Consider the following 12,553-nt stretch of genomic DNA (forward strand, 5'->3'; position numbering starts at 1 on the left):
CAAATTGTTTGAACATATATTTTTAAATAAAGTCTAAGTAATTTATATTGTATTGATAAAACATTTCCCTTTTTATAGAATTTTCTCTTCAAAGTAAATGAGCTGTTGGTTTTGTATCGATGATGGTATTATATTGCAAAACTTATCTTAAATGAAGTTCTCAAAATTTTTTTAAATTTAACATTGTCTTTTCTTTGTAAAGATATAACACATTTTACTAATTTACCAACATGAATCCAATATTGTTATATATATTATTATTATATATACCTTCTAGGCGAGTGACTATGACATCGGACTTCCAAGTAAAAGGGCAGGTGAACTCTTCGCAAACAACTCTTTCATCTTTCAACTTAAAAATATATGTCAATTCTTAAAACATGTTTCTTTTAACTTTTAATTTTAATTTAATTATATAAAACTAGCAGTTGTACGGAGGCTTCGCTTCTCATCTCCTTTGCTCTCACTCTAGCACTCCTGTCGCTCTAGTAAATAATTTTAAACGAAAAATTTTGCTCAGAAAACTTTTTTTTACATTGAGTAAATGTATTTGAGTACTATACCGATTGGAAGCTATCTCGTTAGCCATATAAAACAAAGAGGGAATGTGTACTGTGTGTTATGTGTTGCTGTGTGTGATTGGTATTGTTGTGTACAACTTCATATAATGAGTATGACCGGTTGGATTCATGTACACACATATACAATCCCCCTTTGTTTTAAACATAAGAACGTGGTAAAAATTCTTCTTACTTCATATAATATGAATGGCAAACGACATGGGCTACAAATTGTATACCAATCAAACTGTACAATTTACCATATATAAAAAATTTCAAGACATGAGAATATAGTTTGTTTGTTTGTCCAGTACAAACAAAAAATACAATCTCATTGTATCTTAATTAACAGCTATTTTCTCTTTATATAATTAGTGTAGATAATTAATAGTAATAATAGTAATTTTCTGCATTTCTAAACACGTAACTATTTTGTTTTTAATTATTTTTAAGAGAACCACCGGTTAGTTTACGCAGCTCCTGAGAAACGAATTTTTTAAGTATAAATTATACGCTCATATAATACCAAAATGTATTTATCAAATTAAATAACTGACATCTTCTTTAGTCCTATACTTTAGCCCCATAATTTACCTAACTATACACTTTCTTATATGGCTTATTTTATGTACTACTTTACTTTCGATATACAGGAGAGAGTGTGGTATCAGGGAAGAAAATCTATAAATATGTGTTTTTAAAGCCAATTTAAAAAAAATTACAATGGGAATAGTTTTTGTATATTCTGTAACCCTATAAATTAAAATATTTAACAGCTATTCGTAAAAATATGTGCTCCATAGTGCAACGTAGCTCCATAGTAAAAGATCATATTGTACCATGAATCACACCCTACTAATACCTACTCTAGCTATTAATTGTGCCTGAATGTTCTCTCTTCAACATGTCTTATCTTAAGCAGTTCAGTCTAGGAGGAGGCATTAATGCATGCAATTGAAATATTGAAAACATTACAAGAATACTCTTTTAGATACCCAATTCTCGGAGCGTTCAGTAGCAAATTTCACTGTTATTTTAAATGGTTTGCGATATATTAGACTTCCTCTCTCCACTTATTCGCAGAAATACCCTTCAGAAACCCATCATTAAGCAAGAATATAATTGTAAAATGGAATCCAAATATCTCTTGTCTAATAATCTTAATAAAAGCGAATTAAAAAAATACACTCGAACCAGGACTCGAACTCGGAATTCCAAGTTCCTACAATTAGGTAGGACGCTTGACATGAATCCAAGAAGTCCCGCTTCGAATCCTGGTTCGAGTGTATTTTTTTCAATTCTCTTTAATTAATAACTTAATAGTTGGAGTAGGTGTTAGTATTGTACCATTTGTGTTAACATGTTTTTATCAATAGTTCTTCAATATTTAAGCTATCAAAAAAATACATAGTGTTGACGAATAGCATTGCTATAAACAAACATAATTTCCATGGTGATATTTTAATGGATGGATTAAAAAATATTTATTCTAGGTAATACAACTTCCCCTTTATGTTACACAATCCAAAGTAATGTTCGATAATAAGAAAACTTTCTTGGTGTATAAAAGTAAGATGAAAACGCGACACAAATAGTCTATACACGCATAAAATCGAACATAAAATTCCCTTCTTCTATGTATGATGTAAGAATTCATTCTAAATTATATAGAACACACTCTCACAAACTATAGATTATGTAAGTGTATTTAAAGAGGGGATTTGTATTGAATGGCCCAGAATTTCAAATAATAATTCTTTATTCCTTTATTGCTTTATTTCCGTATATATTCGACTTTTCCTTCAAAGGAATTTTTATCCTTTTATTAAAATCTCACACTTTCTTTAAGTGGAACATGGTTGGTCAAACTTTTAAAGTAATGATTAAAATTTTGATAAAAATATGAATTGGGTGTTTTACTGCTTTAATAGTTATAGGACCTGGACGAACGAAATGTTGCTGGATGCCCCACGGTTCAGCAATTTTCTTATATGAAATAGAGTCAACCTTTCTACTGAAACATTGACTGGCGGGACTAAAATTTTTAGTGAAAGACATCTCAGTACTCGTTAGGTATTTCTTTAAAAGATAGGAGATATTTTACTTCAAGTTGACATTAATACAGAAAAAATCATATGCAAAGCGACTGTAGCAGTTGATAAAATTATGCAGTCCGTGGTCACTCTGGAAAATTTATAATTTTGGTTGTTATACCGAGATCAATTCTGCCATTGAACTATGATAGCGTCAAATGAGGCGGAATATATTCCTCACGAGCTTAAAGTTTTAGAATAAAAGGAATAAAGGAGGTGGACAAAGTCATGTTTTATATCCAACCAAGCAATATTTGGAAAATATATCAACGTTACAAGAACATTCATTTCTTTTTATTTGCATAATCAGCCTGCGAACACCCGATACCTGCTATAAGACCATAATTTTCCTTATGTTCATAAATAACTTTTACATTTTATAGATTAAAAAAAAAAAAAAAAAAAACATGAAATCGTGATTATCTATGTTTAAAAAATTCCATTAAGAGTATTTGCTGTTAAACTTAAACAATGTTGTATTTCAGATATCTATTTTTATTTTATTAAAGAAAAAGAGTAGTTTATGCCAGTTTTTTGTTATAAAATATTATGAAATGTCAGTGAAATAGCAACCGTAGTTTCAATAAAGAACGTTTATTCAAAAAATACATTTCTTCAATGACTCGACCCAAAGCTAGGATTATATTTTTAATGACATTGTTGTTAAGAGCAGCCGATGAAATCTCACATTGTAAAGTCGACTAATATGGATGTAATAAGTAGTTAGTTATCAATTAACTCAGGCAATTGTTTGTTTTCACTTGTTTCAATTAAATTTAAAGCGATTTGAAAAAACGGCGAAAATTTGATATGCGTAGACTTTTGCTTAACAGCCTGTCTTGTTTTAAACTATATAAAAATTCTGACGCCATTTGTGAATTGTGTTTCATTTATGCATTTTTTATGCATAGTATAAACAACGTCAATTATCCAGTTTTCATAACAAACAAAAATAGCAATCGCTTAATCGTACACGTGATTGAGAATTGTTAGAATAGATGATAAATTTTTTTTAAAGAGATTTTAATAATTGATGTGAGTGGGGTCCATATCACAGCCCCTACATTTTTGGCCCCGAGATTGGTCTATCATTTAAGTTTATATTTAAGACACTGTTAATGGAAAACTTTTATATTATATAGTTTACTTTGTATTTCAATAACGAGGATAAAAATCAATTAACTTATTTGTTGATGCAGTTTTTATTATTATTTTATAATGGAAAAATTACGTTACATATAATTATTATATGATGAGTTTTTATAATAAACCACTGTGTATTATGGGATTCTTTAAAAGTTTTTCTTTTAGTAATTTTATTTAATTATTTGCTCTTTTATATTCCTCATCTAATGTATGCAACCTCTTTTTCATTTTTTTTTTTATTATAATATTCAAGTTAATGAATTATAATAAGATATTTTTTTTATTATACTTGGATAAAATATGATTGAACTGCATTAAAATTTTAGCATTTCTGCTCTAGTAAAAGTAGAAATATAACTTTTGTAACTAATTTTTCGCAAATTTAATATTCTTATAAGTACTTACCACTTGAACTTCATGTCAACATTCCAAGTAGCGTTTTTTAACTAGACGCTTCCTATTTTCCGAGCTGTTTAATAACTGTAAAAATTTTGATGCTGATAGAAAGTCGACAAAAATGCCTAACTCAAATCAATCAGTTTTTTTTTCAAAACAACCTTCTCTTCGCTTGTGGTAAAAATTGTGTCCAAAAAAATTTAACAAAATTGACTTCTATATGGTCTGTTTCTATACCAGAAAAAGATATTTGACATTTTCTCTATGTATTAATCTACAAAAACAAATTAGCTTTATAATTAACCTACTAGTAGCACCAATGTATTATTAGTCAAATTACCCTCCTACTATAGACTTATGTACTCTGTTAAAATTTAGCCAGGAGATAAAATTTTACTAATAGCAACCAACAATGCTTATATTATTAGTCAAATTACCTTCGAAAAAATAGAAGAATATGATAAAATTCAGCGATCTATAGGAGTAAAGTGCCATTTGGACACTTCAAAGTCACCTATAAGGCCTCTTGTCCCTCAAATACTATGTTTTTACGGCTTTTAAGGCTTTTGAGTATCTGCACATTGAGTTAAACGATCAAAAGTTAGAAAATGAATTAAGTTAGTATTACTTCACTTGCGGCCTTTTCTTGAAGACATTTCATGATTTTAAAAACGTGAAGAGACAGAAAACCCAGTAAAACAGCATTAAATTTAGGGGAAATGTGATCTTTATGGTTCATGTCTCCTGCTCACAATTTTTTATCATATAGTATGAGATATTCATATGAAATAGTATTTTTTACTTTATTTTATACGAAGAGATTAGATTCAATCACTACACGAAACCGTAAAGCGGTTTGAATGAGACTTATTTAATTATTATTTATACTTTTATATGCTGCATTATTTATACTTTTATATGCTGCATGTTGACTACAAGAACTGAAATATATTGGTTAAACAAATGCCAACGTAAATTGCTAAAAATCTTTAATACCTTTTGTACTTTCAATTAAGATTTAACCTCTCTTTGATAAAATGCTTATGCATGTTAATGCATTTATTCGTTAGAATAAATTTCGATCGTAATTATAGTTGATTATTTTAGTTCACTAAGTATGCGAAAAGTCTAATAAACACTAACGACGAAGAATTTTTTTTTCAGAAACTTTGCGTGTGCTTGTTTTGATGGTTTTTCCGGTCCAAAATGTGGTACTGGTCCGCGTTGTCCTATAAATGAACAAGTGTGTTATAATGGCGGTACATGTAGGTAAGTACCTTCTCATTTTAATGAATACATTAAATAATTTCCAAATAATACAATTTGAATAATGATGAATTTATTATCTCTTATTTCCATACCTTCTGGAAATATCATGCCGTAAAAAATATGTATAAGTTATTTTTCGTAGTTTTCCGTCAATTATTTGCGGGATTATTTCCTATAAAAATCAACTTCTGACGCCTTGCTTGACCGGTTTTATTAACCTTGGGTAATAAAGAGTATAAAAAAATTTTGCGTGAATTTCAAATGAAGCAGCTGTAAAACTTATTAGTAAATCTTAAGTTAGCATCAACCGACAATACTTTACACTTGAGCTCAATTTATGTTGAATTATCCAATTTTCTTATCAAAGATTGTCAAGAAAATTAAACCAAATATTAATATGTAATTTTCCATCAAAATTTTTATTATCTACAGTTTGTCAAAATTACCAAACAAAATATTTACTATTTTAAAGGCGTTTAATTTTTAATTGGAAGTTAAATTAACGAAAAAAATCTGAGTTAAGACCTGCTCTAATCACGAAATAAAAACTCTTGTCGACTAATTCTGGAGAATTGATAAAGGTTAGCGTACTAAAAAGGAGATTTGACATTTTGATTGCGGCTCGAGGATTAAGACATATTTCATACAAATTATTATTACAAAATGATATATTGAAAAGTTTTATTTTATCGTTTTTTTATTTTATCAGAGTTCACCAGAATTTTTATTTTATAATCTAATCTATGCTCCTAATTTAAAGGCGAAAGGCTTCTCGGTCCTTGTTTTTGTATGAAAAAGTCGATTCCTGGAAATTAAAAAAAGCACAAATAACGTTCAAAATTTCATTTTAAATCTCTTAAAATATACTTGATTAGTATACTTACTTTAAGTCTTTGAAAGTTTTTTCACCCATACTTGGTACATCAATTTCATTTTGTTTACATTTTCCATCTTTTATTTGTTCTAAATTTTCACACACCTCAGTAGGAAAAGCTGCGTCAGTGTATATAGTTTCCATAAAATATTCCCAGGATCTGCTATGGCTGCAGCTTGCACCAAGATCAACAAGACAACCTGGTTGGGGATTTATACCTCCGTTTGGATAGTAATCATTATCTCCTATTGGAAATAAGAAACCTAATACTCCACCTGCAGTATGAATAACATCCACAAATAGAGCATCATCTTTTGTTAATCGCCATTCAGCCGTCTGAGGCCTTAAGTCTTCGTATAATGGCCAAGCTGGATCTAATCCGGTAATACGTTTCAATTGTCCTGATTTAATATGTTTTCCTGCTATTCCAGCAGTATGTGCACCCAAACTGTGTCCAATTATGTGTAAATCGTCTAAATTCATTCCAGCCTTCTGTACTAAATTGTCAACTAATTGCGCTACGATATCACCAACAAATCGTGTATTGCTTGAAGCTGTATAGTAAAATGGAGGTTTGGCTAAAGCTCCCCAATCAACGACTATTACATTATATTGACCATTATTTAAATATGCTAAAAAAATTAAAGAATATTAAATATCCAGTTTCAAGTAATATAATATAATAAAAATTGCATTGTTTTTATACACAAAATTCTGTCAGTTACAAAAAGTTATAATTTTGACCCTCATTTAAGTTGCAAAATGTTGTTCAATTTGTCAGATTAAAAGATATGCACAGTTTTCAATTATTTAAATTGTAAAATAGTCATAATTCATTGAGTATATCAGAAAAGGTAGCCATGAATTGTTTGACATTTACTGTTTTAAATTTTTACAGAAATCTTTAATTTATGGTTAAAATGATGATCATTCTGCTCCATCTGTGATCACTATTTTGAACCATAAGTTAAAGATTTCTTTAAAATTTAAAAGAGAAAATGTCAGATTTAATTTAATTTTTTTTTATAATATCTTTTATAGCTATAGATGTATGAGCTATATTGCTGGACAATTTTATTAAAAACCATTCGTCAGTTTTTGCGTGAAAGCGTAACAAACAAACAAACATCCTTACTTTCACATTTATAATATTTAGGGATAAGGTGATCAGATGCTCGTTAATTCCAAAACTTGAAATATCAAAAATAAAAGATTCCATTTTTGCACATTGATAATTCAACAAAAACTTGTGACCAATAGACCTTTTCATTTCAATTACGATTCATGAATGTTTTGTACACATAAGTTGGGCAAAGACACAAGGTATTTTTTATTCATTTTATCACATTAGCCGTCCGAAAAAAAAGATAATCATTTTTGGAACAACATTTTGTAATTAAAATGAGTGTAAAATAATGAATTTGTAACAGAATTGCAAAAAATACTTACTGTCTTTAACTTGTTGGCAAAATTGACTTCGACCAGAATTCCAAAATCCATGTATCAAAATTTTCGTAGGGTTTGTCGAGTTGAATGGAGACTTACTTAAATTAATAGAATCATTTACAAATAATTCATACGGACGCTTTCCTATTCTAGAAAAAAAGAAGATAAATTTTGGGAAACATTTTTTCGCCATTGCTAATGTAGAAGTATACTTACTTTGTATACAAATAAAAATGGATATCTCCCAATACCGGTCTGAACATGGAGAATTGTATGTTTGGATCTGGATTTATTTCACCCTGCACCAATGTACCATTGTCATCCAGCACATAAATTGTATTGTTAGGAAGACCTGGAATACCCACAGGTGTCCCTACAGGAATATCCTCGTGGTTTTCATCTTTCCCTGCAGCGGTTTCTTGAGCTAAAACAGATTTAATATGAAATTAGCATATTGCCATTCTTAAAAAAGGATTAAGAATGTTCGAATGCCTAGAACGAAATAAAATTGAATGTAGATGTGATTCAAAAATGTTTTCCCGTCAAGTAAAAAATAAAATTCGCTACCAAACCAACTTCTTGTATGGATTAAGTTGACTAAAACTGACTTATTTTATAGGTTTTGTTCAAAAAAAAACTTTGTAATACCTTTGCTCCGGTCAAACCATACATTAAAATTGCAAAACACGATAAAAAGCTTCCTTTTTAACCGACTTTAAACAGAAAAGAGGGAGGTTATCAATTCGACTGTATTTTTTTTTTATGTGTGTTACCTCAGAACTTTCGACTGGGTGAACCGATTTTGATGATTCTTTATCTATTTGATAGCTGGTACTTTCCCTGTGGTCCTATTTCATATTTGTGCAGTTCTGACAACTTCTTGAGAAGCGTCCATGAGAAAACCATAAAAGTCTTAAATTTGCATTAAGTATGCACGACAAGAGGACGAATAACTCAAAATCACCCCAACCGATTTAGATGATTCTTGTTTTGGTACTTCAGATTTACTAAAAACCACAACAAAAACAAAACATTTAACAAAGAGAAAACTGACTTCAAAAGAAAAACTTTTCCAAAACAAATTAATAGGCACTTAAAAATAAAAAAAATAACGATAATATAATATAGTTAAAATTTTTTTTATTTTTGGGGTCGGTGTCAGCCAAGCTAATCTAACAAACTGTTCTGTCAGAGTTGTTTCCTTGGCTGATACCGACTGCAAAAATAACAATAATTTTAACTACATTATATTATAGTTTTTTTTTTTTTTACTTTTTAGTGCATATTAATTTGTTTTGGAAAAGTTTTTCTTTTTTCTTTGTGATTTTTAGTAAGTCTGGAGTACACTAACTAATTTCAGGGATTCAACCCTTAGGGTTAAAATTTGAAATACGATTAATATTTATTAATATTCAAGTGCCCCAAGTTGGCTGTAAATCATGTTACTCTGAATGACTATAAAGGCTTGTTTTTCCAGTTCAATAAAAATTTTTCTTACCATTCAAGAATGTTATTGTAGAGTACAGAACAAACAAAAAATAAAACAGCTTCATATTGATTGTTGAAAAAGTTGTCCAAAACAGAGATTAGATTTTTCTGATTGATAGTTCAAATTCGAACTGATATTATTTCAATAACAAAATTTATATTAAGAATAATTTTTTTTGCAATTACTGGCTGCATTGTTTATGATTGCATTTTAAACTTAATAATGTTAGATAAATATTTCTTAAATATGATTATTAGAATACCTCAGCAACCTAAAAATATTTTGGTACATCAAGAAAGAAAATCTAGTGCACCAAGTGTTCAATTTATAATATTATAGTGGAAAATAAAAAAAATAAAAGTAAACCAAGTAATAATATATTCGACGGGACCATCGCTTGAAGTCTTAAATTTGATCTTGACTTGCAAATTCTTCTGAAAATTAACTCAAGTTTATAACCAATAACAGATAGACGGAGAGTTTAAAATAGAAAGTTGTTCTTTATAAATTAACAAACAACTCTTGTTTGATGCATTTTTTGTCAATCTTCGATTTCTACAGAATGTAATTAACGTACTACTCCCAAGAATTGAGCTCATCATAGTCACTTTTATATGAGTATAGACTTAATTTATTTCCAATTTCTCCCATAATTAATAGGTTAACGAAAAAATATTTCCAACAAAACTTGTTTACAATTTTATAAAGAATTTCTTAATTAAAGCCTATTCTCTATTTCTTTTCAGTTCAGAGCATGAGCCAATTTCTAACCACCTTGTAAAGCCATGTCAAATTTACGTTCTCTGTCTTACGTTCTCAGTTCGGTGTTGTCCCTCGACAAGCAGATCACCTTTTATTTGTTATTTAATCGTTTTGAAATATTAACACTTTTATTCCAATTATTACTATTTGACCTTGTTTCTGGACACATTCATTTACCAAAATGCTTTTTTTAAGCTACCGTCATTTGCATGTCCAGTAGGCTAGAAATACCTATCCATTAAAATGAATTTTAAACACAAATGAACCATCAATGGCGTCAACTATCAAGTTGATTTTGCAACTGTAAATATTACAATAATTTTTTTATTATAAAAAACATTTAAATTTATTCTTGAACTCCTGAATGATAAAAGTTATTCTAATTTCTCTTATCATAAATAATGGATTTTTATCAAATAAAATTTGTTGTTTAAACTCTTGCCCTTATTGATACGTCCAATGATCCGATTAAATAAAACAGGGTCTACAGGTACTGAGTGTGCAAAATATAAGGAGCGAGATTTGTATACTGATTAGTATCCGATAGAAGCTTCGGCTTCGGTTTCGGCCAATTTTGGACAGAAAAAGGTGATGGCCAAAGGTGGTTTTTTTCATTAATTGCAAGCTAATTTTTTCTATCTACTCTAGATCAACTTCTAGAAATGGTTTAAATTACCTTTCTATTTTATCCAGGCAACATATAAACCTTCAATAATAAAATTTGAAAGTCATTTATATTATTAATTTCAGCTTGTAGCCAATCTTGAAAAAAATTTCCTAAGCATTTAACTCTTCGGTTTCGGCTTCAGCTTTGGCCAAAGGTTGTGGTGGGCACTAATACTGATATGTATTTGGGATATATCAGAAGTTGCCGAAAACCCGTGTTGTAGTAGTGATGGACTTTTAAAGGAGGTAGAATCATTATTTTTATCGAACTATAAATATGTATCTATTTAAATACTGCACTCTTGAAAAATGAATTTTTATGACTTCTTTTGATTAATTATAAACAGTACAAAAATTAGAACGGAATAAAATTAATATTGTAGAAATAATGAAGAAAATTAACTAAAGGAATTTTCAAAGATTGCTTTCCACGATGAATTTACCAACGCTCAAAAAAGTGGTAATGGCAAATGCGTCATTTTACAAGAGACTTGTCGTTTTGTGTTCCTGAGAGTGTCAGCTTTAAAATCAAATCATTTAACAAAAGTCGCTCCGCATATTTTGCATACTCAAATACCTCTTGTGCCTGCCCCAATATGAAAATTGATAAGAAACTTTTTGGTACCAATCTCAAGTATCAATTAGTTCAAAATTGAACAACTGAACGTGACCTCGATGTGAGAGTTTTAAGATTTTCCATAAACAATATAACTAACTATCAGTTATTCGCCTGCATCGCTGAGCCGTTTCAGCTTAAACAACAAAGAGTATCGCGATGTAGCCTTCATTTCCCTTTCTCTCACTTAGTTTAGTTTTTTGGTGTCAAACCCAAATTTTTTGAATAAAATACAGCCTATTTTACTTGAGTCTTATCTTTAAGGATCTACATTGACTAGTGATGCTACCGAAAACACTAGGTCCATCTGATGTCAGGACTTGATGCTCCTCATCAAACTCTGGAAGTTAAGTTATTTTTTGACTGGTTAGCTACCAAATCGGATATTAGCCATAAACACATTAAAACGGTCAACCCCGTATAAATAGAATCACTTTTTCATAATTTGAAAAAATTTGTAAATAATTAAAGGAATTAAAGCGGATCAAATTTGACCGTATAAAGAACGTTTAGTTTTGAACTAAATTATTTCAAAATTATCCGCACTGGTTACACATTGTACGTACACAAATTAATAGCTAGTCATTTTCTTCGAAACTTAATTGTTATAAAATTATAACTTGATATATACACAATATGTCATTCGCATCGGATATAAATGATACAAGGGCTGGTATCCTGTTCGAGAATTACTTTCGGAATTGCCTTTTTTATTGAACTTAAGCAAGAACGAATAACACATATTCTATTCAGACGCGGTTGCGATAGTTAACGCGGTATTACTGCTCGACTTAAATAACTTGAATGAGATTTTTTCTTATTATTAGAACAATATCTAGTGTGCTGTTAGCATTCGCACAACTGTATGGCAATTGTAATTTATATTACTTAAGGATGTATGAGCACGGTAATGGGGGCACATATTTTAAAAATATAAATTTTCAATTTTGATTATAAATAAAATTATAACTTTACGATATAAGACGAAACGTAAGAATAAAATATTTCGATATCTGGCGTAATTTTCAAAATATCGAAATTGAAAATTTTGTTTAATTATTCATTTTTCGATATTTCGAAAAGCAAGGCACATTTCGAACAATTTTATTCTTATTTTTCGTATTCATTCATAAAGTTATAACAAAATTCATCATCAAAGTTGAAAATAAGTTAAAAATAATTTTAACCCTAAATCTACCCTGCTTTTACATCCCTTATATGGGCGAAGACACTTGG

General features: G+C 29.4%; 2 protein-coding genes across 2 annotated transcripts in view; one reads left to right on the top strand and one right to left on the bottom strand.

Moving 5' to 3' along the window:
* Positions 1–12,553, top strand: part of LOC123296308 (fibropellin-1-like) — a 275,636-nt gene that overhangs the window by 17,816 nt on the left and 245,267 nt on the right. The window contains exon 2 of the mRNA XM_044877769.1: positions 5,360–5,464. Coding sequence (XP_044733704.1) covers positions 5,360–5,464 — 105 coding nt within the window. The remainder of the gene's footprint in view (positions 1–5,359; positions 5,465–12,553) is intronic.
* LOC123295408 (phospholipase A1 VesT1.02-like) lies at positions 6,100–9,394 on the bottom strand. The gene is made up of 5 exons (XM_044876749.1): positions 9,283–9,394; positions 8,001–8,208; positions 7,788–7,933; positions 6,349–6,970; positions 6,100–6,269 (listed from the first exon to the last, which is right to left on the bottom strand). The coding sequence occupies exons 1-5, from the start codon at positions 9,335–9,337 to the stop codon at positions 6,206–6,208; spliced, it is 1,095 nt and encodes a 364-aa protein (XP_044732684.1). The 5' UTR covers positions 9,338–9,394; the 3' UTR covers positions 6,100–6,205.

The sequence above is a fragment of the Chrysoperla carnea genome, chromosome 3, assembly GCF_905475395.1.
Source record: "Chrysoperla carnea chromosome 3, inChrCarn1.1, whole genome shotgun sequence".
Lineage (NCBI taxonomy): Eukaryota > Metazoa > Arthropoda > Insecta > Neuroptera > Chrysopidae > Chrysoperla > Chrysoperla carnea.